Source organism: Micropterus salmoides, unplaced genomic scaffold, assembly GCF_014851395.1.
Source record: "Micropterus salmoides isolate LMB-PRFRI ecotype aquatic unplaced genomic scaffold, ASM1485139v1 Ms_hic_scaffold_20, whole genome shotgun sequence".
Lineage (NCBI taxonomy): Eukaryota > Metazoa > Chordata > Actinopteri > Centrarchiformes > Centrarchidae > Micropterus > Micropterus salmoides.
The window spans coordinates 27,721,832-27,744,460 of record NW_024041151.1 but is presented as its reverse complement, the minus strand read 5'-3'; the positions used below and the strand labels follow the sequence as shown (position 1 = coordinate 27,744,460).

The 22,629-nt window shown below is 40.4% G+C and overlaps 1 protein-coding gene across 10 annotated transcripts in view; it reads left to right on the top strand.

The window, feature by feature from the left end:
• The window catches only part of LOC119914090 (transcription factor 4-like), a 270,600-nt gene that overhangs the window by 163,353 nt on the left and 84,618 nt on the right, over positions 1–22,629 (top strand). For all 10 annotated transcript variants that reach the window (XM_038733104.1, XM_038733097.1, XM_038733093.1 and 7 more), the window contains 2 exons: positions 1,031–1,157; positions 3,071–3,120. In XM_038733104.1, the coding sequence (XP_038589032.1) occupies positions 1,031–1,157; positions 3,071–3,120 (177 nt within the window). The remainder of the gene's footprint in view (positions 1–1,030; positions 1,158–3,070; positions 3,121–22,629) is intronic.

Sequence of the window (22,629 nt, the reverse complement as noted above, 5' to 3'; positions counted from 1 at the left end):
AGGAAAATTCTATTTGATTAAACAATTTCATTTTAATACTGGCAGATGTGGACTTCCGTATGTAAACGATATTAACCTATTTAGAGCATTAGTACATGGACATATTTAATGTAACACACAGACACACATGCCTAAACCCAAATATGAACTAACTATTAATCCCATTATAATGATTGTCAATATTCTAAACATCAATATTTTGCTAGTAGCATGTTCCATCATATATGATTGATGGAATTGATTGAAATTATACTTGCAAGTGTTTATGTTATTTGATGACCCAGGACGGTTGTATGATGGCAGAGTTTTGCATGTGAGGGTTAAATATACTGTGTACTTACAATACAACGCTTTATCCATTTAATATGGGTTTAATTACCTTGAATGACAGATTTGCCTGCTTTTTCAGGCATGTCTGTAATATGTAGTCAAGTCTGATACATTCCAAAAAATCTAAGTCTTTGATTAAAAAAATGTAGCTGGTAGTTTTAGTAACTGTCATATACCATGAAACTGGCATTATTCTCAACACTGCAATATTCCAGTCCTCAACATCCCAGCTTCCCTTAATTTGAATATCTGCAAAATCCCAGTGTTGCTCAACATTCAGGCTGTCTTCCAACTGTTATCAACATATCAGCAAACAATATCCGGATTGGTCAGGATGTCCAATATTTTACTCCCTTCAACAATCTGACATTCTGCAACATTACTAACATTCCAGTTCTAGAATTCCAAATTATTCTCTCATCAACATTCCAGCTATATACAAGTATTCTGGAACATTGTCACAGATAATTCCAATATCATCTCTTGGTAGTTTTAGGTCATCTTTAATGCCAATCAGTTTAAGTTTTTCAGTCCCAAACATTCATGGCTGGCTTGTCTTTGTGCTACAGTTTTCAACTCTTCAGAAATCCTGCTGTTTTTCCTTGTGAAGAATGGTGAGTCCTTCCTGGTCACATGATTAATAATCTCTCTCTCTCTCACTGTGTTTCTGTCTCTGTCTGTCTCGGTGTCGCTCGACCAGTCGATACTGGGTGGCGAGTTGGGTTTGGGGAGTCCCGGCGCGGCGTCGCCCACCAAGCCGGCCGGTCAGTACTACCAGCACTACGGCTCCAATCCACGGAGGAGAACACTGCCTATGGACACCATGGGTGAGACGCCGCTAACACACTCACATTAGACATGCACTTTAAACTCACACTGAGACACGATGAAGTTCAAATGAACAGTTAACATTTAACTGATTTCTCTTTTACAAAATGTTTAATAATAAGAGGAAGAGCTTTCTGAACGTTTTTCAGCCTCTGAGCCCATTTTTAGTTTCCCATGGTCTCATTACATCATGTGAAGTTGAGTTTGGCATTTTTGTTTTCCTCCAGATCATGGAGGGATAAATAAGTAATTATACATTTAACTACAATAAATTAATGATGCACTCATTTGCCTATTTATTAGGCGCACCAAGTTGTAATTATTGCAGTTAAATATAACAGTCCTACAATAAATCCTACCTGCATGAAGGTTATAATGTTCAGTTTTTGTTGAAACTGTTTAAACTTTATGGTCAGTTGACATAAATGGGATGGACAAAATATTAGAAACATAATGCATTTCAATAGGACCACACAATACAGCCTGAAATTAATAACGTTCATGAGGGTAGGATTTATTACAGGGCTTCTATAATAGACATTGCATTGGCTTTTAATAGGTGGACCTAATAAACAAACATAATAAAAACACATTAATCTAAATACATTTTAGAAATCTCTGTCAACCCCATATCAAACAACCCCACGCAGGGCCCCAGGTGTGTTTGGGGTCAAAGGGGTTGAAGCATGAAGCAAACCTGGGGTTATGAGGTTTTCAGGTTCTTTCACTCATTTGAAAACTGCATTTTCAAAATAAAAAAAAAAGATATAAATTATAAATATCTTTTTTGAGTCTGAGTGCCATTTCCTTAATAATAATAACAGTGATGAGACTGATGATGATCTGCCGTGTTCTGCGTTTTTTTAAGATATACACACATTTCATACAAATGATTGAAACTATGGAAACTACACTGGGAAACACAGAGTGGCAGTTCTTTTTTTTCCTTTTTTTAAGTAAAATTCATAAAAGCCAGTTTTGATAATGATTTGTCACAACAGATGTTTTTTGTGTGTCTAAATCTTGATATTTTGCTGATCTGTCTGACAGTCTGATTAAATGAGCCCAACAAAATGACATTGTGACGTTTTCATCACATTTTCAGCTACAAGAACGAGCCACTTTATTTTTAGGTTTTAGGCCTGTGTCTTTCATGCCAATTATGATCAATGGATCATGGTCAAGTAGAAGAAGAATCAATGGTCTCATTATTAGACTGATGAAATCTTTTTCAAACAGCTAAGATGAAGCTGCATGCCAGTAAAACTAACATTTACATTTCTGTATCCAAATCGATTTTTTTTTCATTGACCTTGGTGAAACATTTGAACCTGGACTGATCCCAGTTCACAGCCACTTTGTGTTTTCAGAAACACACTTGTTTTTTCTTTTTTTAGAAGGCCGAGCATTGTGAGTGCGTGTGTCTATCAAGTCTTTTAAAAAGCAGGACAAGTGTGGCCACGTTTTAGCCTTGGTAGCATTAGCCTTGAGAGGACACAAACACGCGTACTAGGCCAACGTCTCCAAAAAAAGGTGCGCTCTTTCATTTTCCCATCAAAGTCTCACGATCCCAGTTGATAGACCGCTCCCTCACTCTCCTTGAGAGAAACCCTGAAAAATAATATAAACATGTCAAAAGCTGCCCTCCTTCCTTTTATCAAAGCAGAAAGAAAAAAAAAGTCTGCCTTTTTTGTATTCTGTCTTCTTATTTTCTGCATCTTATTGTGTCACGCTTGTTTGCAGTGAAAGCTTTCTTTGTAAATGTATCGACGGTGGCGGGGAAAGTGGCCTCGCTCTTTCCACTCCGGGTGATCGATTGAATTTAAACCAGAACCTCCTTTTTAAAAGAAATAAAAGCCTCTTGGCCTGTTAAACCCTCATGTATTGTTTTGTTGCTTTTTCTCTCTTTCAGAGGTTCACACAAAAAAAGTGCGGAAGGTCCCTCCTGGCTTGCCGTCCTCAGTAAGTGATAACATGCCCTTTTTTATTATTTCCGAGGTATTATGGCTGTTTGGTCTGTGTGTGTGTGTGTGTGTGTGCGTGTGTGTCGCTGAAGAAAAGGCTGCTGATGCTCCTGTATGTTTGGAATCGCTGAGCTGGTTTTGTAGCAGGAAGAACACGACGTTAGAAAAGCTGCACACGTTGCCAGGTTTTGTAAATTTGTCGAGATGAATATGATGCTGCTGTCGGAGCCGAGCTGGACATTAACAGATGTTGGCTTTTAGTTATCGGTTCTTGGTTCTTGTTTTGGGGGAATAAATAATCATTAAAAACACAAAAACATTAAAAACCTCCACTGTTCTAAATGTAAAGAAATTGATTATGATAAATGCTTCTTTTCTAAACGATTGACAGCACCATTATCAACGTAAATACAGAATAATATGATGACATAACAATCTTGGTTTAAAGTGCTGAGATTCCCTTTTATTGATTTATTCACTGATTTATTTATCAGTGATTGGATCCGCTCGGCTTGGTGGTTGTATTTTTTAACAGGTTGGAAAGGACGGAAGTCTTCAAAAACATGAAGTTGCGATGTGAAGTGTAGAAGAAAAACAAAACAGTGCCAGGTTTTGTGAATTTGTCGAGATGAAGCTGATGCTGTCCGAGCAGAGCTGGACTGTCGGCTTTTTGTTGTCAGTTCCTGTTTTTAGTAATCAGTAAGAGTTTTATTCTAGAATAAATAATCCAACGTTAAAAAAACATACTCTTCTAAGTAAATTAAAGGGCAGATAGTAAATTAAAAGTCTAAGTTTTTTATTTTTTGTCTCCCTATTTAGCATTTATAAGCAGTAAACAAACATAGTCAAGTTTTAGTTACTAACAAATAATCTTAATCTGCGCACAACTATATCATAGTGTTATAAACCAGTTATTACATGTTTATATACTGCTTGTAAATGATAAATGCTGGTAAGTGTCAAGTCAGCTTTAAAGAAAGAGTGTGATTCCCAAAATTCAGTCCCAGTCCCTTGATTCATTTGTTGATTCATTTATCAGGGTATTTTTTTAGCATTCTGGATTTATCTCTCGCTCGGCTGCTGGGTGGAGGACTGCCTCAGCTCAGTCAGTTCAGAGAGGAAGAAACATGAACATCCTTCCACATAGCAAACTATTTCTGTAAAGTCTGTGGGCAAAGTAAACAGCACTGATCTGATCACTGTTCACTATTTGTGGTTCCTCTTGAGCTGCTTGAATTGACCCCAGCTGTCGTTCTGAAGCCTGGAGCTCGGCTGTTGTTTGAATCAGGTGTAGATGAAGCAGCAGAACGTTTGCCGATATTGAACATATCTCATTTCGTTTTATTTCCTGGCGTTTTCGTTTTTTGGACTTTTTGCTGTTCAGCTCATCTGCTGCCTCACCAGCAGGGTTTGGTTTAAATTGTTTTCATTTCACACAGCTTTAAAATGTACTGATGTCCTTAAGCTCTATGTTTGCTCAGTTTGTTTGCGCAGGAATTGAGTTCAGAACTTGCAACCACAGCCTTGTTTTGGTTTGGTGTTAATAGTTGATCAATCAGTTTTGATCATCAATTTAGTGGTCACAAATCCTGTGAACATTTCCAACCTTCGGCTTCTCATATGTGATAATTTGCATTTATTCTCTGTTTCATCTGACTGTAAATTAAATCTGTATTTGGTATGGTGACATAAAATAAGCAGGTGGAAGATGCAGGTGTGTCCCTATGGTGACCCCTAGCTCTAGTGCTCATTAGATTTATTTCTAAATTTGACTTTGACTTTTTTACATGTCGAGAGGTTTTTTTTCTGTTGCTGACCTCATTAATCGGCTGTTAACGATGGCTGAATGTACGGCGTGTCAGCCGCCTCTTTGGCTCGGCAGGAGTCCTCCTTTCTAAGGCCTCTGCGCGCTTTGTCCCTGCTTCCTCCTCTCTTTCCTCCCGCTTCTCTGTGTCTGCATCAGCCTGGGGAGAGAGGGGGGAGGGGGGCAGGAGAGGAGGGGAAAGGTGTTAAAATGGCTACATTCATATAGCGCTTTTATGCAAAGCGTTTACAAGGTTTTTGCCGCCCGTCCCCCCAGTCACACACCGGCGGCACGACCGCGCTGGGTGCTGGCCAACCATCGGAATTTGCAATTTGGCGTTCCGTTGTCTTGCTCAAGGACATTTCCACGTGGGGACAGGAGGAGGTGGGGATCAAGCCACCTACCCTGTGATCAGTGGAAAGAGGGAAAAAAAGTGAGGAAGCGTGGACAGGTTGATGTTGCTGTTTTTCATCTTATGGGTGTGTGAAGTGGAAGGATGAGACGTTTCCTGTGAAGCAGAGGGACTGTTGCTTTATTTTAATATGAATTTTGCATTCAAAATAAATTCCAGAGCCAGAATGTAGCTAAGTACATTTGTAATACTCTGGTACCTGTATGTTTTGCTGCACTTATATAATGGCTGCAGCTACATGAGATTTTCAGATATTGTTACTGCTTGATGCCACGGTAAAAATCAGGCTCTGTGCGCATGATCAGCACCACTTTGTGCCAGTGGTAGTCATTAACTTTCTATGGTGGGAGTAAAGATAGGGAACCTCACAGCAGCGCTTTCAACCATTCAAGCGGTTTTCACTTTGACACTGTTTAACACGGTTCCCAAGAAATTACAGGTGTACTCCCACTTCCCAAATATGTTACGGTGGAAACAAAGTTGCTACCTGGATCTTATTTTTATTTTTATTTTTTTGCAGTCCATAAAGTGCTGTGCTCTTGTGACACAGAAGTCATATAGGGAGGCGGTTGTACAAAGTGAAGGACTTTGAGAGAGACAGGGTTACAGGGACATGTAAACGTTCACAACACTTCTGCACTGTACCCTACCTTGAGGTGAGCACACCTAGTGCAGCATCCCACTGATCATGTGTAAAGAGTTTTAAAGTTTATGTTAGAGGTGGAGTGATTGCATACAAAGTCAGTGGAAAGACCCAATGAGAAGACAAAAGAAAAGGGAGAGAATGGAGGGAATAAACAAAGCGATCTGGAGTCTTTGTTGTGTACTGAGATCAGTCAGAGGCTGAGCTGAACAAGAACACAGACTCAGTGTGTATGTTGCTAGCAAGCTTACAGCTAACGTCTGTACAGTTGGTTTATTGGCTTTAAGTGACGGCGCATGGATTTTTCAGTATTTATAAAACCACCATTCTAACGTAGAGTTTCAGTAGCCTAAGCACAGGTGGGAGGCAGGATGTGAACCCAGGTCTCTGGTGTCAGAATGTGTCTAGTAAACCCCTCACCGTGACTTCTGCACTGTACAAAACCGTCAGTCTGCTGTTTGACTGACTAACCAGTATGGCTGTAAAGGTCTCGTGTCGACAGTCATGGGATCCAGGTTTTGGATCTCTCTGCACTCACATCGCCTTCATGTCTGCGGCACTCTGAGCCGTCTCTTCCTTCTGCTCTAACCCTCTCTGTTTCCACCTCTGTGATGCGAGTAATCCTGCCTGCTTCCTTCCGTTCACATCAAGAGAAAGGAAGCGAGGAGAGGACCTGCTGCCTGTGAAATGGAGAGGTGGTTTGACTGCAGGAAAGTAAATTCAGAGGCACTCTCTGCCTGCCTGTTGGCATGAGTATCAGTTTTTAGGGAGAGCAGAAACGGTACCAAGAGCTTTGTAGGTTTGATTTTGTTCAGGTTTGAATAGCAGCAGCCCAGGTTCTATTGTGTCACTTTCAGCATCGAGGCCTTGTTTGGAGCTGAGGCTTTTATTCCAGAACACTAAAACACTTAAGCAGCACACTTTAGGAAGTCGACATCAGGTTGAAGGATTGATTGAAAACCCCCGCAATATCTGTTCTTCATGTTTTCTTTTGTATCCAGCGATTGTTGTCTGTGCTTTCATGGTTACAGCGCTAACGGCAACAGCTAGCAGCTAATGGAATATGAGTTAACAGTGCAAATTTAAAAAAACATTTAAAGAAATATAGAACTATTTAATAATAGTGTTTAAGATCTATAGGCAGACGCTGCATGAATCCCGCAATGTATGTGGGTTGTTATTTACTGCAGGATGCATATGCAGAATTACATATGAAAGTCATTGTTAGAGATTGAACCTGAAATGCTGTCAGCTGTTTGTTTTTAAATCAGATCAGTCCCATAAAGGCTCAGCATTCTGGTGTCTGGTCAGAGATTCCTGCTCTGAAATGGGATATTGTTTTTTGTTTTTTTGATGGTCCGGCCTCCAAATCTGCTGCCAACAGTGACGACAATGAGGCTGAAATGTGTTTTCATTCCTGCTCTCAGCAGCCGACAGACCTGTGTTTTTTTTTTCGGCTCTTTAATGCTGAAATCTTTAGTATTTACTCTTCTAAAGTAAGCCTTTCTTTTGTTTATTCTCAACAGTTTAAATGAGCTTGAGGTCCATGTTTTTGGAAATAGTTCGGGGGATGTTTTTCCGACTGTCTACATAATGTGTGTTAATTCTGCAGGAAGCAATTGTTGTAAGTTAAACATCAGCGAAGCTTGGAAAAATCTTGTTTAAAGGAAATATTTCAAATGTAGTTCTGAATCAGCGGCAACATTAAGTTGATTTACTGAGCGATTAGATCCTGAAATAAAGCTTTGATTGGATGTGTGATATTGATCTCACTGGATACGTAGTGCTGTTTGTGATTCAGTATTTCTGAGAAATTTAGGACAGATTGCATTTCAAAAGCTTCAACAGATCAAATTGTCATTCATATCATTTTGTTTCCTAATTTTTCATTTTGGTATTTTGACTTTCCTCTAAAAGCACTCTTTCAATGTCTGAAATGTATTTAGGGCTCAGTCATTTGATGAATAGAGTGTGTTTCTATGACGTTTGTTTTGTATTTAAAAATACAGCATGTGTGAACATTTACATAGAAACTGTTGGACATATTAGCAAGCAGCGATGAAATGTATAGACATGCACGCAACAAGTAACACACACAGGACCTGCAGTCTGTGGAGAAACTGATATATTTTTACAGAAATGTAAAAAAAAAACAATAAAAACATAAGTAGAATGTTCTCATAATGTTTGAATGATGATGAACTAGCTGGCTGTCATAGATTTACTGATGATCTAACTCACTGCGAACTCTGTGAGTTTTTATACTGAAATTAACGACATGAAATAACTCTCTCTCTCACTCTTCCCAGCCTGCACCTGCTCTGAGTACAAACACAGCTTGTGTGTGTGTGTGTGTGTGTGTGTGTGAGAGAGAGAGAGAGAGAGAGAGAGAGAGTGCATGGGACACATGTGAGGACCCTCATTGACATAATTCTAGCCCCCAGCCCTAACCTTGCATGGTTGGGTTTGGTACAATTCTCACATGCCACGTGCACATTGGCAGAGTTATTGGCAGCTGGAGTCCTTCTTTCCATCCACGCTGGCCGTGAAGAGATACCGTCGTGCTGAGGCAACACTGTAAGAACGAAATCCGCAGTCTTTGTTCTGTTCAAAAATACATTCCAAAGTTCAGCTGAGGCTAATACGAAGCTTCAGCAGTCTGAGTTAGCCAAAGTAAATGGGTGTCTTCCAGTGTTTTACAGTGTGCACAAATATCCTTCTTTGTATTTCTCTGGGACAGTATTTCCATGCTGCGCTCCCGCGGAGCCACGTGTCCTTTTAATTGCATTGTTGGGACATAATACCAACAGTAAACCTACATGTGACTACCAGGATGAAGAGACCCACTTGATATGGCTAAATGAGACTGGTGGAGGCGCAGATTAGCTGTGGCTAAACTTAAGTGCAATATCACTCTTAAGGAATTGTTTAATTGCCAGTTTTTGAAAGGAGGAATGATTACAGCCACTCATAACTCTGTCACTGTACATTCTGCATGGCATGTGAGAATTGTATTAAGATAGAAATATCTGAAACAGCAACCTTATCACATTAGCTCGCAAGATCAGCACTTCCCTGCTGTACCCTGACTACTTCTTTTGTCTGTATAACACGTCGGGTGTGTGCAATGAGCAGGAATGGATGGAACGGATTGCATTTACTTTAATTTCTCTCGGATACTTGTACGTTTTTGAGTATATTTAAACACTTATTTTACTTGTTGGCTCTACTTAAGTATTGTACTTTGCTACATTTCAGGTCGCATGAGAGAGTAAATACAAAAGTCACATGAAATGCATAGAGACGCTCTGTGGAACAGTTCCATGTTCTACATGACATAACCCCCACTGGCCGAGATCAAAACATTAAATAAGTCAACACTGACTTTCGGTTTCACACGGGACACGAACCTGGGTCAAAGTCCTGTGTTTGTGAAAGTCCTGTACTTGTTTGACCCATCCATCCACCCTAGCCTCCTTACGCGTTTGTTGTCGTTCTGTATACTACGTCACATGGCGTGGATGGGTCGTGGAAGGCACCCGGGGGGCAGGGGCTAGCAGTGCAAAAAATAAAAAAACAAGACAGTACAATAAAGGATGATGTCATTATGGGGTACGGTTTAAGGTTAGCATTATTGTACCTGAGCAAGCATAAAAAAAAGGTTGCATCTACCTTAATAAATCACTGCTTTGATGCACCACCTGGTTGGCATGCTGAGTGACCCAAATCAAACACAACCACGTGTGTGACCAACAGGTGAATGCTGTAGTGCTCAAGGTAAATCGTCCCGCAGTGACGTTGTGGGGGCCTATCTGAGGTTTTGACTGTCAGTCTCTAATCGTGTTTCCATCAACGTTTTTTTTTAAGCCCATTTTGAAGCGTCGCATCAGAAAAGGTTCATGGGAACGACAAAATAAAAAAAAAACATCCCAAATTTGACAAATAAACTGTTTTTAGTGTTTTAGAGATGGACACCTTTGTTATATAAGTTCGGACGTAGAGAAGATTTAACGCTGTCGCCGTCTTCCCGGATATACCCACAACATGCAGAAGCTGGTTGCCCTCTTGAAACACATTACTGAAGACTTCTCTCCATTTTTCTCCATCCATGGTCCTCAGGTCCAGGTGGTACTTCTTGTTTATAACACAATTAGTCTACCCAGTAAATTCTTAAACAAGTAGTTATACTTGAGCACTAAATGATTTTTTACATCAAACTGTAAAAAAGAGAAATTTGAGTTTATTGGTAGTTGGTGGCTCGATATTGAGTGACATCTTCATCTTTTTGAATGTGTCTCTCTTTGTTTTAACCCCTAACCCTTTCAGATAAGAAACTGAAAACCACTGGCTTGCATTTGCATTATATTTCAACTTTTTCTGATGACTTTAGATTCAAGTGTTAGTGTAGTGTGTTTAAACTTGTTTTCTTGTGGTTGTGTTGCTGCCCTTCCATATGCTCCATCCTGTGAACACACTTCATTTAAGGCAAAAAGTCTTCTTTCATCTGTTTCACATCCACTGCAGGCGAAGGGTCTTTTTTTTTTAATTCATTCACCACCACCCCTACCCCCCACCCTGTTTCCCTGCGCTGCAAGTTTGTTATTGTTGTTTGTCAAATTTAGTTTGCTGAGTTGATGATTTACTTTGAGAAACAATTAAACGTCACTTGAGAGGAGAGCGTGGGATGTCTTTGTAATCAAAAGGAAATTAGGCATCAGTTGCTAACATTAGCAGGATGCAGAGTGCCGTCGCGCTGTTGTTTTTCTTTGTTGGTGTGGGAAATATAACACTTTTTCCCCTTTAGATATTATTGTTTTAGTTAATTTGTTGTTCAGGCTGATAGAGTCTCTGGCTCCTCCTCAGAGCTTTGCTAATGCTGACTGAATAAACAACAAAACACACATATATATCCAGATTATCCCCAAAAATGGTTATAATGAAACCAGGAAAACAAAGCTATTAAATTAAATAGAAATAAAATCAAATGTGTCACAGCATGTGTGTTAATGTCCATTTGTAGTCCGTTTAATGCTTTTTATCTTACTCTCTCTTTTTTGGATCTAGTACTACACACACACACACACACACACACACACACACACACACACACACTCCCTCCCTTTCTGTCACGGTGACACTGGGTCCAGTCTTTAAGCTGGTTTGTGCTTAACTGTACCCAGGGAGGGTTTACATGTGAAGATAGTTACATATGAAATAATTCCATAACACAGTTGAGACATAATTGAAGTAAATGTTTTATTTTACATCATAATATTTACAACTTAAATAAAGTGGAACCTGCTTATGAAAGATAAATATTTAAAAATTATACATTCTTTCTTAATTTGATTCAATTAAGGTGGGTTTTGTTTAAATTGCCTTATTATTGTCTGGATTGTCTTTTCTTTCAGAATTTGTATTTTGTTGTCTCTAAATTTGATATAAACAAGATTGGAACTTGATCTGATTTTTTTTCTTATCAAATTGCAAATTCTGATATTTACACTGTGTCCATTATTATCAATAATACCAAAACTAACCAAAATTAAAATGTGCTTTTATTTATAACTGTAAGTCTAAACATTCAGTCTCATTTAAAATTAAATAAAATAAATAAATAAAGCATTTTTTTTAAATATACTGTATATAAAGCTAGTTTCTCTGAAAATCTGCATTTTATCCATCAAGAGAAAATTTTTTAAAATAATATAACTCATCACAAAGTATTTGTAAAGTGTTTGTGAAATGTCACCATTTTGTTAAGATGATTATATGACTTAAATCCCAAAAAGGCCGTACATGTAATTTATCCAGAACCTGTGAAATGGGGAGTGTAGAAGTCAAAGAAGTTCCCCTCGTCACTAATCGATTATTTTTTATCTTTAATCAATTCAGAACACTGGGCTCAAATGCTGCTTTAGTCACCTCACACGATATTCTGAAAAAAAAATGTCTGCATTTTCTTTTCATTTCATCCTCCCAATTCAACATAATTTTTCATTCCTGTAAAGCATCTCTAAAACACAGAGAAAGCATTGTGCTAAAATACGAGCCTTTTTTTAAATGTCAAATAATCATAAAATCACACTTTTACCTGAAGCTCCTCATTTAGTGTTTTAGTTTTACTCTAGAGGATCCAGAGGAGTCTCATCTTCAGCTCCCTAGCACCAGCCTTTAAAACAGACCTTGACTTCCTTTGATTTTAGTCATTTAAAGAAAGAATCCTGGGGTGTCTTTTTTTATGGTCTCATCTCTGAAACCACCTGAAAAGGTAGAATATTTTCATGCCCTGAACCGAATAAATCCTATCAGCGATCTGACCGGGGCGATCTGCTCCCATCTCTGGCTATTTCCTACTCCCTCTCTCTCCCTCTCCCTCTCCCTCTCCCTCTCCCTCTCTCTCTCTCTCTCTCTCTCTCTCTCGGCTCAGATGTGGTTTTGTTTAAAGTCGACAGCGTTAATTAAATTAAGCCAGGTCTTGCAGAAGGCACAGTAGGAGAGCCGGCGGTTCCCGGTGGGCCGAGGGTGGAGGAGGGATGGGGTGGGGGGGTGGATGGTGATGTTGTGGGGGGTGCAGGGAAGCTGTTTGGTAAGCCATACTGCCCCCTTTAGGCGGCCCCAGATACCACAGAGGAGCCGCAGACCCTGCCATTCTACTACCGTGGGGTTCTGTTGTCTGTTAGCTGTTTCTACTCCCTGCCCAGCGAAGGCTGACACTTCTCAACCCAAGGAGTTAATGTAATCTGAGGACAGATCCTGCCTTGTTCACATACTTTTGTGTGCTTTTTGTTTGAGTTATTTATCAAAAAATAAACAAAAAACATATTTGTGTCAGAAAACATAGACTAAGTTTTGGTATTTTGATTTTATTTCAACTGTCTGTGTGTGTGTGTGTGTGTGTGTGTGTGTGTGTGTGTGTGTGTGTGTGTGTGTGTGTTTCCTACACGTGAAATACCTCATACACGCGTAAAATAAAAGGGTCTTGATGAAGGAGTCATCGTGATTAGCATGAAAATTTGCAGCTTGAAAATTCACTTTGTTCTATTAATGTAGAACAATATAAAGTAATAATAATAATAATATGAAAATAATAAAAATATTCAAAAGTTTTCACATCCAAACCAGCTCATTTGTTGTGACTCCAGCTGACAGTCTCCAAAAGAGAATAAAAAAAAACATTTGTACAGTAAAATAATGTCCACTCTGTCAGTTTGGTCTCATTGTTAAACTGACTGCAGTTTTATATAAACAACCATCTGAAGAACATAAAAAACACACATAAACCTCACCTCCTTGTGTGTGAGGTGGTGCTGAAAATGAAGTGTGTGTGCGTGTGTTAGCATGCTGCTCAAATTAGCGGTGTTGTACCGGGCCTTGGCAGAAGATGAAATGAGAAAGAGGTGACAGAGAGGGAGGGGTGAGAGAGAGAGTCAGAGAGACAGAGAGCATTCGTGTGCAGGTTTGACATGCATTGAAAATGTCCACAGCTCTGTTTTGTTTGTTTTTTAATAACATTAGTACAAAATATATGTTCTTTAAATGAGTAAACAAATGGACCAGAAATTTAGTCTTTAATGAACAATACAATAGTATTGTTCTTTAAATGAAATAGCTAGTTTTGCAGTTGTAGATGACCATCATGTGATCCTGATGTGCGTTTTCTCCTGGTAGCGACAGTTTGTTCTAAATCGGTGCACCAGGTACATTTAACTGCAGCTCACTAAAGCAACAGTACAAATGCTTCATGCCACAGGTGACAAGTGAAACTAACCTACTGTGTGTGGATTAAACTGAATGCTTACACTTGGAGGAGTATTTAAATACAGCTCTTTTGTTCTTTGGTAAGTGGTCATATAAGAGCCATAATGCACTCGGTGTGTAGTTCTGATGTAAAACAATAATGGACTCGGCAGAGAAAAAGCAGCGACTTGAGTTTGAATGGTGCCGTTGTCCTGCAGCAGTTTCAGTGTTTATACTAAAGAAACCCAGAGAGCAATTTCAGCCAGGGATGACCTCATGGTTTGACTGCCAAATACACACACACACACACACACAGACTGACAGCTGTGTGTTTAGTTATGTTGTGTGGATGCTTCACTGATTCATTCCACTTGAAAACACTACAGAAATGCCTTAAAAGTATCTGCCTGTCTGTCGTTTTCCCTTCACTAAGTCAAGTCAGTTTGATTTTGAACTGCTTGTAACATACCTATTGTGTTGAAGAAATGACACACAAAAAGTGTGTGTGTGTGTGTGTGTGTGTGTGGTGGTGGGGGGGGGGACTGTGTGTTGTGTGTGTATAAGCTATTTGCTTGGCACTCTGCCCCAAAATGTCCCACACTGGCGCATTGGTCCGCCATTTTGTGTCAGATAGGAAACGGACTAATTGAATTACAAGGCATTTGCTTGTATGATACGTATTGCTGTGGATGACTGTGTGCATGCGTGCATGCATGGGTGTGCCCATGTGGATTGCGCCTCTTTTTCCCAAAGAGAACTTTTGTTTGACACAAAACTAAACCTTTCACAAACATAAAACAACTGCACACATGTTTTGGATCTGTTATTTTACTTCTAAGGATATTCAGTTGTACATACAAGTCCATTTTTAAATTCACTTAAAGCAACATTATGTAATATTTTTTATCTTAACATCAATCAAATTCATTTTGACTTGAATGACTTGAATGTAGTATTGAAATCCTGGGCACGACATCTTCCGCCAGAATGGTGTAATGCTTGTGCCGCACCACATCACACCAACCACGCAACTCATCAGTAAGCTAGCTGCAAGTTCTTGTGAGTTCTTTGGAAGAAGCTAGCTTGGTATTCTCAGTATGGATATCATGGCAGAAGCAGAGTCCGAAGAAGACATCAGAGGAAGCAAGGAAGATGACCGAGCAAGAGACCGGACAAATTAAGTAAATATCTGACTGGGTTTTACTCGTTGGCGTGAGCTAAAAGAGCTTAAAGGATGCAAGACAGATGCCAAGCTGGGCTTCTTGCTGTTGGACTACTAATTAATAACGTATTAGCTGGCCTGCTGTGTCTTGTTGTTTCACTTGCTTGATGTTTGCCTGTGTTAGCAAGTTGTCAACTCGAGCTAAATCAGCCAGAAGTTTCACGGACAGTAGTTTAGCTGCTAGCTGTAAAACTTGAGTTGATGTTAGCAAACTTACTAGATACTCTGACATCTGTAACGTTACTGTAAGTGCTCTTGCGTCTGTTTTTTGTCTAGTTTTGTTGGCGAGCTTGCCACCCAAGTTTCAAGCAACATAATGCTGCTGCTGGTGAAGAGTGGCGGGGGTGTCATGCTGGAGCCGGGTAACATAACCAGGCTCAGCAGCCTTTATGGACATAACATTAGTTAATGGCAGAGGCGAAGAAACCGAAGAGGACGTTGACGGAGGAAGCTGAGAAGAAAAAAAGAAAGAGACCAAGAAAGAACATAACAAATACAGTTTATTCTGTCCTTATATCTCTAGTGTCCCACGTTTCTAAAATCAATTATGATTTGAAAATCCTCTAGTGTGCACCAGGCACACTAAGTGGTCCTAGTAGCTGACTGAGTCCGGAATGGGCACCTGACCTAGAGCAAGGCAAGCAGGCATAGGAACCATGATCAGCAGCCTCACAGTGAACAGAAACAGCCTCCGAGACAGTACTGAAGTGATTTACAGCCACTGCGGCCAGGACAGCTTTGTTTGTGCCCTGTAAGTTGATTTTGGATTGCTGATACGTTAACCCTACTAATATTATGCTAGCCAGCTCTCTGTTAGCTTATAATGGCCTACTGCAACCCTATTAGCTGTCAAAGCTAGTGAGGCAAGAATTTCAATGAATTATACTTAAAGTTAGTTAGGCAATTGGTTATTGATTGATAATTGGTTGTTGATTGATACTACCGCCTAACCTTTTCTTTAGAAAATCATTTTCTTCCACAACTGCTTCTTGTCAATGAAGTGACCTCAGCCTAAAGATGTTTGCTGCCTTTCTGTCCTTGTGAGGATACTTGGCTTCTACAAAGACCTCTCTTTCTCTCTCTCTCTCTCTCTCTCTCTCTCTCTCTCTCTCTCTCTCTGTCACTCACTCACACACATACACACACACGAATGCCTGCTGCAAATGTGAACGTTCCCTTGTGCATTCCTGAGCCCAAATATTTGGCTGCAGTAAAAGGCAGCATAGAGCGGCACTCTGAATTATTCCAAGGCTACGATGAACATCACGTTGTCACACATACATACTGACACACACAAATCAGCCTGTACTTGAGGTGACAAAACTGCTTTAAGTTGTTGATAATGTGTTAAATATTTCTCAGTTGTCCTTCTCGGCTGCACCAAAATGTCAGACTCAGTCCTGCTTTCATAATTAGTTTTCATCTTTAGTTTCATTTAGGAAGTGAAATCATTTTAACATTATGTTTTAGTTGGTTTTTATAAACTGTTACATCTTTATGAAATAAACACAAAAATATAAAATAAAATCAAGATAGAAGAGCAGGAAGTAAAGGTTCCAACATGATAATTCTGGGGTGCATTCAAAGACACGCTAACATGTCCGAGAGAACAGCCACATGAGGCAACCATGTTTCCTTTATTTTTCTGCACTGGGTTTGAGTTTCTGACAGCAATACTCATAAATGCAAGGGCCTTTTTTGTTTTTTTGCAGTTGATTATTAATTATGATGTCGGATGTCAGACCTTCCTTGAATGCAACACCAAGTAGTGTTTGGAGAGTGGTGCCTGCTGACAGCTAATTGCTGTGAGATTTTAACATGACAAGCTGTCAAAACTGTTTTCTCATGGAAAAAATGTATTTGTGATCACAAAGAAACAAAATTTGAGATATATTTATCAGTTAAACTAAAGATGAGTACAAGATGAAAGAACTAGAGACTGAACATACAAAATAAAAGAAAGAAAGAAAGAAAGAAAGAAAGATGTAAATAGAGTGGCAGTACCTTCTATTAAACATTTAACACATAAACAACAGGTTGTTTTTTAACCTTGTTCTAATGAGAGCGTTTTTACAAAGGCTGCATCTTAGTGATCTGAATATCAGCCTCATAACACGCACCTAAAACACACACACACCTTGTTGTGTGGTTGTAACGCATGCTGGTGGCGTGAATTAGCTTCATGTGTAATTTTTGTTTTCCTTCTGAGCACGCTCTGTGTAAAGTATACCTGAACACAAAGCGCTGAGCTGGTGTTTCTATCAGCAGCATGTTGCTCTCTGCGCTGAATGAACTGAGGTCAGGCCCAAGAAATGTCAGGATTTATTGTAAAGAGTTGACTGGGCCGAATCTTAACTTTTAACTTTAAATAAAGTGAAAACTTTAAAAAAATAAATAAATAAATAAGTCAGTGCTGACTTGGTTTCACACGGGACACGAACTCTGGTCTCCTGGGTGAAAGTCCTTTTGTTTGACCCATCCATCCACCTCCTAAATTTGACTTTCTCACACTTTATGTCACCTGACCTTTGCTCTTGTCATAATTACTACACATACTAAAATTAACCAAAAGTATGGGTTATAATGAACTGCTTGCACAGTCAACCCAGGGTGCGAACTACAGGGGATCCACTACTAAGACATCAGCTCCCCTAAAAGCATGATTTGTGATATTTTGGGGGGTCTCCAATATATTGACAGCATGCTTTATTGCCAGTAATCTCTATATTTCTCTATCATCATGGATCATGTGAAGCGTCAGACTTCATCCAGCAAGAGGGAACGATCACTGACGGGTGATGGGTTGTGTCGCTAGTACGACCAACACACCATCAACGGTTCGCGATCGTTCCCTCTGAATATTACGCATGAACCATGCACTACTGCAGCTGGGGGCTCCCCGCAGCGCCACGCAACTTTCTAAATTCTTCCCTCTCACAGAGAAAATAAAGGTCAGGTCGCAAACACAGCCGCAGCTGCTGTGTGAAGCGTAATTGTAGCAAAATGGTTGCATGTGATAATAATAATAATAATAATAATAGAAGACAAACATGCCTGATACTTTCACAGTCAGCCCCAGGCCTACATGCTTGCAACTATTAATGATTCAGCAGTAAGAATCACAGTGTTATTCTTACCCATCATTCTTAAACATCAGTGGGAAAAGTGAAACAATTAACAGTGTTGCAATTCTGATCCAATCTTGTGAAGGCAAATTTAGTAAGTGTTCATTCAAAGTACAAAAAGACATTCAAACAAGTGTTAAGCTAAGAGTAGCTTAGCATGGGGGCATCCATTATAGTCCATTATAGGTCACTTTTACATAACAGATCCCATGAGCATTATACGGACTCAAGGCAGGTGTTTGATTGCAGTTTGATTGTAATACTGTGTGTTGTCAATATAGCACTACATCCATTAAATGAATATTTAATTAACTTGACAGACAGACTTTGGCTGAGATGAGATGTTTGTTTGGCTTTACAGGCACTTGTGTAATATTTAACAGTGAGTACATAAGAGCTTGCAGTATACAGGTCATAATTATGAATTATGGATGCTGACGTGAATGCTGTTTACAAGTGGGAAAGTGGTGATTACGGTAACTCTCGTATGACATGCCTAGCCATAAAAGTAACTTCTCAAGCAGAATTGTTACTAAAGGAGCATGACATAGTTTACCTTCATTCAACAAGTTACCCCCCTTCCAGCTCCTCCTTTCTTCTACAACTACAGGAAGTGGAAGTAGGAATTTTTTTTAGGCTGTTTTTGTCATCCCCCCCATCGAAGTGCTTCCCTCCAATTTGTTGAATTTCTCAAAATGTTCCGTTTGTTAGGCTGAAAAGAAAATCACAGAAAAATCACCATAAGGGCTGCTTTGCATTTTTAATTAAGAAACTAACATATGAATATATTTGCATATTATTGAGTTGCAGATTAAATCATGCATACATAATTAGCATGCAGCAGCGCTCGTTCGTTCGCCCCTCTCTCTCTCTCTCTCTCTCTGCACTGTGCTTACTGTTTTTTCGGCAAGCTGTGGTTCTGATGGATGCCAGACACACACACACACACACACACACACACACACACACACACACACACACACACACACACACACACAAACACACTTCTCCTGACACTCAAACACTCCCAGACACACTTGCACCCCCTTTGCAAACATTTTCAGTAGTGTGTGTGTGTGTGTGTGTGTGTGTGTGAGTGTCTCCTTCACTTGGTTTTTTGGAGGAAAATTAGCGTCTGATTTTCTCCGTCAGAATTGAGGCCACGTCAGGTTTTTATCCTGATTACACCGAATGAAGAACACTCTCTTTCTTTCTTCTCTCACTGTCATTCCTTTAGTCTGTCAGCCTTATTGTCTATCTATCTAGGCTGCGACAAAGTTACTTGTATGTGATCAATTACTCATTGCCAATTACTTCTTGATAAAGTTATTGTTACTTTACTAATTACTAACAGCAGAAGTAATTAATAACACCCTGCATGCAACAGGTGTAGAAACAGAAAAGGAGACAACAGTCTGGAGGTATTTACTGACCATCATCAGCTAGCTTTGACCTGTCTCTCATCCTCCAGTTCTGAACAAAACCCAGCTGATTCCTAAATGTACATAAAATATGTACACGCAACTTTGGAGCTACTTTGAGTCGGCTAGCCACTTCACCCACCTCCAGTTCTGACATTAAGCTAACAGGTCAGATGTGGGCTACACCTCAGCCCTGTTTGTTTCACCTGACATTAGCTACCAACGGTTTGTGTCGGCACTGTATCCTATGATACAGGCTACAATCATCTGGACTACTTTTGAAACTAAAGAAAATGTGTAAACATGATGTTTCTGAGGTAAGATCTGGAGTTAAAAGACTTTTTCCCCCCTGTGATTTCTGAGCATATGTATTCTGGATGGACATACAGTATAATTATGACTGAGTAGGAGTCCGATTTTGTCAGTTTATGCGCTGATCTCACCTGTCTCATTCTCACTTACTCACTCACACACAATCTACCTTGCAGCACTTACATGTGATTCTGTTTCAAATAAAAGTGTGTACCCTTATGTTTCTTCTGTGTGTGTGTGCGTGTAGCTGCCTGCTCTCTGCTCTTCTGTCCTGTCGATAACTTTATTGCTTCTAATTTCAGACCTGCAACATAAAAAGAATCAAATCAAAGGCTCACGATAGAAGGTGGCTGTATGAAGAGAACAAAGTGCCATCATTCTGTGTGTGTGTGTGACAGAGAGAGAGAGAGAGGCCTTTAGGTGAGCACTGCTCACCTAAAGGCCTCTGTGAGCACAGAATTTAGAGTTATTCCAAAAATAGAATGAAAGAAGAAAAGGAAGACTTACAAAGGAAATGAGGAGGATCGGAATGAAAAATGAAGGCAAAAACAGAGGAAAGAATGCAAGAAAGAGGGAAGGAAAATGGAAAAGGGCTTGGAAAGACAGCAAGGTAGAATGAAATAGTACAGGGAGAAGAGAGATGCTGAGAAAACAGGAGGACACAAATAAACTCAGACAACTGGGGAGACAGTGGAGAGCAATGTAGAGAAAGGGCGAGAGACATTGAGAAAGATGAGAAAGCTGAGAGAGAGAGAGAGAGAGAGAGAGAGAGAGATTGACAACTGGGCGTCGTAATGTGAAGGAAAATCCTGTCAGCATGAAATCAGGATGAAATGTGAGATTATAATTCAACCAGGGATTAGTTGTCATCTCACCACCAGAGAAGGGGAGGAGGAGGAGAGAAGGAGAGGAGGAGGAGAGAAGGGGAGGAGGAGGAGAGAAGGAGAGGAGGAGGAGAGAAGGAGAGGGGGAGGAGAGAAGGGGAGGAGGAGGAGAGAAGGGGAGTGGGGGAAGAGAGGAGGAAGAAAAGAGGAGGATAAAGGGAGTGAGGGATAAAGTGCGAAGAGGGAAGGAAGAGAAGAAGAAAACAAGGTGGTGGAAGTGAGGGAAAGGAGGGAGGTGGAGGAAGGGAGGAAGGAAAGAAGGAAGGAAGAAGACAAGTGACAGGACAAAGAGATCAGGAGGGTGATGTGGAGGAATAGGAGGTAAGGAAGATGAAAGGGATGAGATTAGGAGAAAGAGGGTAGACATTGAGTGGCAGTAGGAGGAATGAAAGGCAGGTTACGAGGAAAGGAGGTGCTTAGAGGAGAAACAAGAAGAGAACGAGGAACTGGAGAAGGGAAGAAGAGGAGGAAAACGGGAGGAAGGAGGATGAAGAAATGGAGGGGGGGGGTGAATGAAGAAAGGGATGACAAGAGGATGGAACAAGTTATATCTAGTATGACCTTTGGTGGCTTGAGACTGCTGAGACAATGGCTGTTTATGGCCCATTTATGTCCCTGGTCCACCTTAAATAGAGAGGACATGTAAAGGCATTATGTGCTTATGTGACTGTTAGACTACCTTAAGGTCAAAGGTCAGTTTGAACGAGTTTTTAAAAACAGAAAGGACTACACAGCTAAATGTCTCCTCTCCTCTTTTCTTTTCGCCTTTCTCACTTCCTCACACCCTCCCTTCTCTCTCTTCTCTTCTCACCTTTTCCCCTCTCATCACACGTCTTCTCCTCCTCTCCAGACTTCTTTCCTTCTTTCCTCTCTCGTTGTCGCGTCTCCTCTCTTCCTCCATTCTGTACTTCTCCCCACTCACTTCCGCCGCTAATTCAATCCTCCCTCCTTTTCTCTCCTCTCTTCCTTACTACATTCCTCTCTTCTCACATTTTCTCCTGTCCTCCCTGCCTTTCTTATTTCCTCCCTCCTTTTCTTGCCCCCCTTTTTCCCTACCTTCCTTTCTTTTCTCCACCCCTTCCCCTCCCCTTTTCCCCCACTCCTCCTCTTCTACCTCTTTTCTCCTCTCTTTAGTCCCCTCAGTCCTTGTTTGTACATGCCTCTCATTTGCTCTTTTCTTTTCTCATCCCTTCTTCTCTAATCTCCTTCCTCCTTTTCTCCTCTTCTGCCTTTTTTCTCCCTTCTCTCTTCATCTCCGCCGTTTTCCCGCTCTCTCTTCTCATTTCCCTTCCTCTCCTCCCTCCTTTTACCTCTCCTCTTTTCTTTTCTCTTTTCCACCCTCTATTTCCTCCCTGATCACTGAACTTCCTCCTCTCTTCTCCCTTTCCCCCTTCTTTTCTCCTCTTCTCTCCAACATTTTCTCCTCCACATTCCCCCTCTCCTCCCTCTTTCCACCACTCTTCATTCTTCTTCGTCTCCTCTGCAGGTTTGTTGACCAAGCAAGCGTCAGACAAAATTAAAAATGCTGTCTCTGCTTCTTTTCTTCAACCAGGTCACTCTTTTTGGGTTCTATACTTTTCCCCCTGCACTTCTTTCCTCCCTCCATCCCTCCATCTCTCCTTTCATTTCCCATGCAGTCTGGTTGGGTACAATGCTGGGAGCCAGCCAGCGCTGCAGACAGATGGTCCACTTATTAGATGTGCATCAGCCCTCCCTCCCCTTCCTGCAGCCCGCTTTTTAATCAAATTAAAGCCGAAAACAGGGGAGAGAGAGAAAGAGAGAGAGAGAAGGAGAGAGAGAGAGAGAGGGTCTGCTCGCTTGTTTTAGAGTCTAATATTTGTTTGAATAGGATGAATGATGACGATGTTAATATGAAATTTGGAAGACTGAACCACTGTCTGTCTGACTGTGTTGGTGACTGCCTGCATCCCTCTCTCTCTCCGC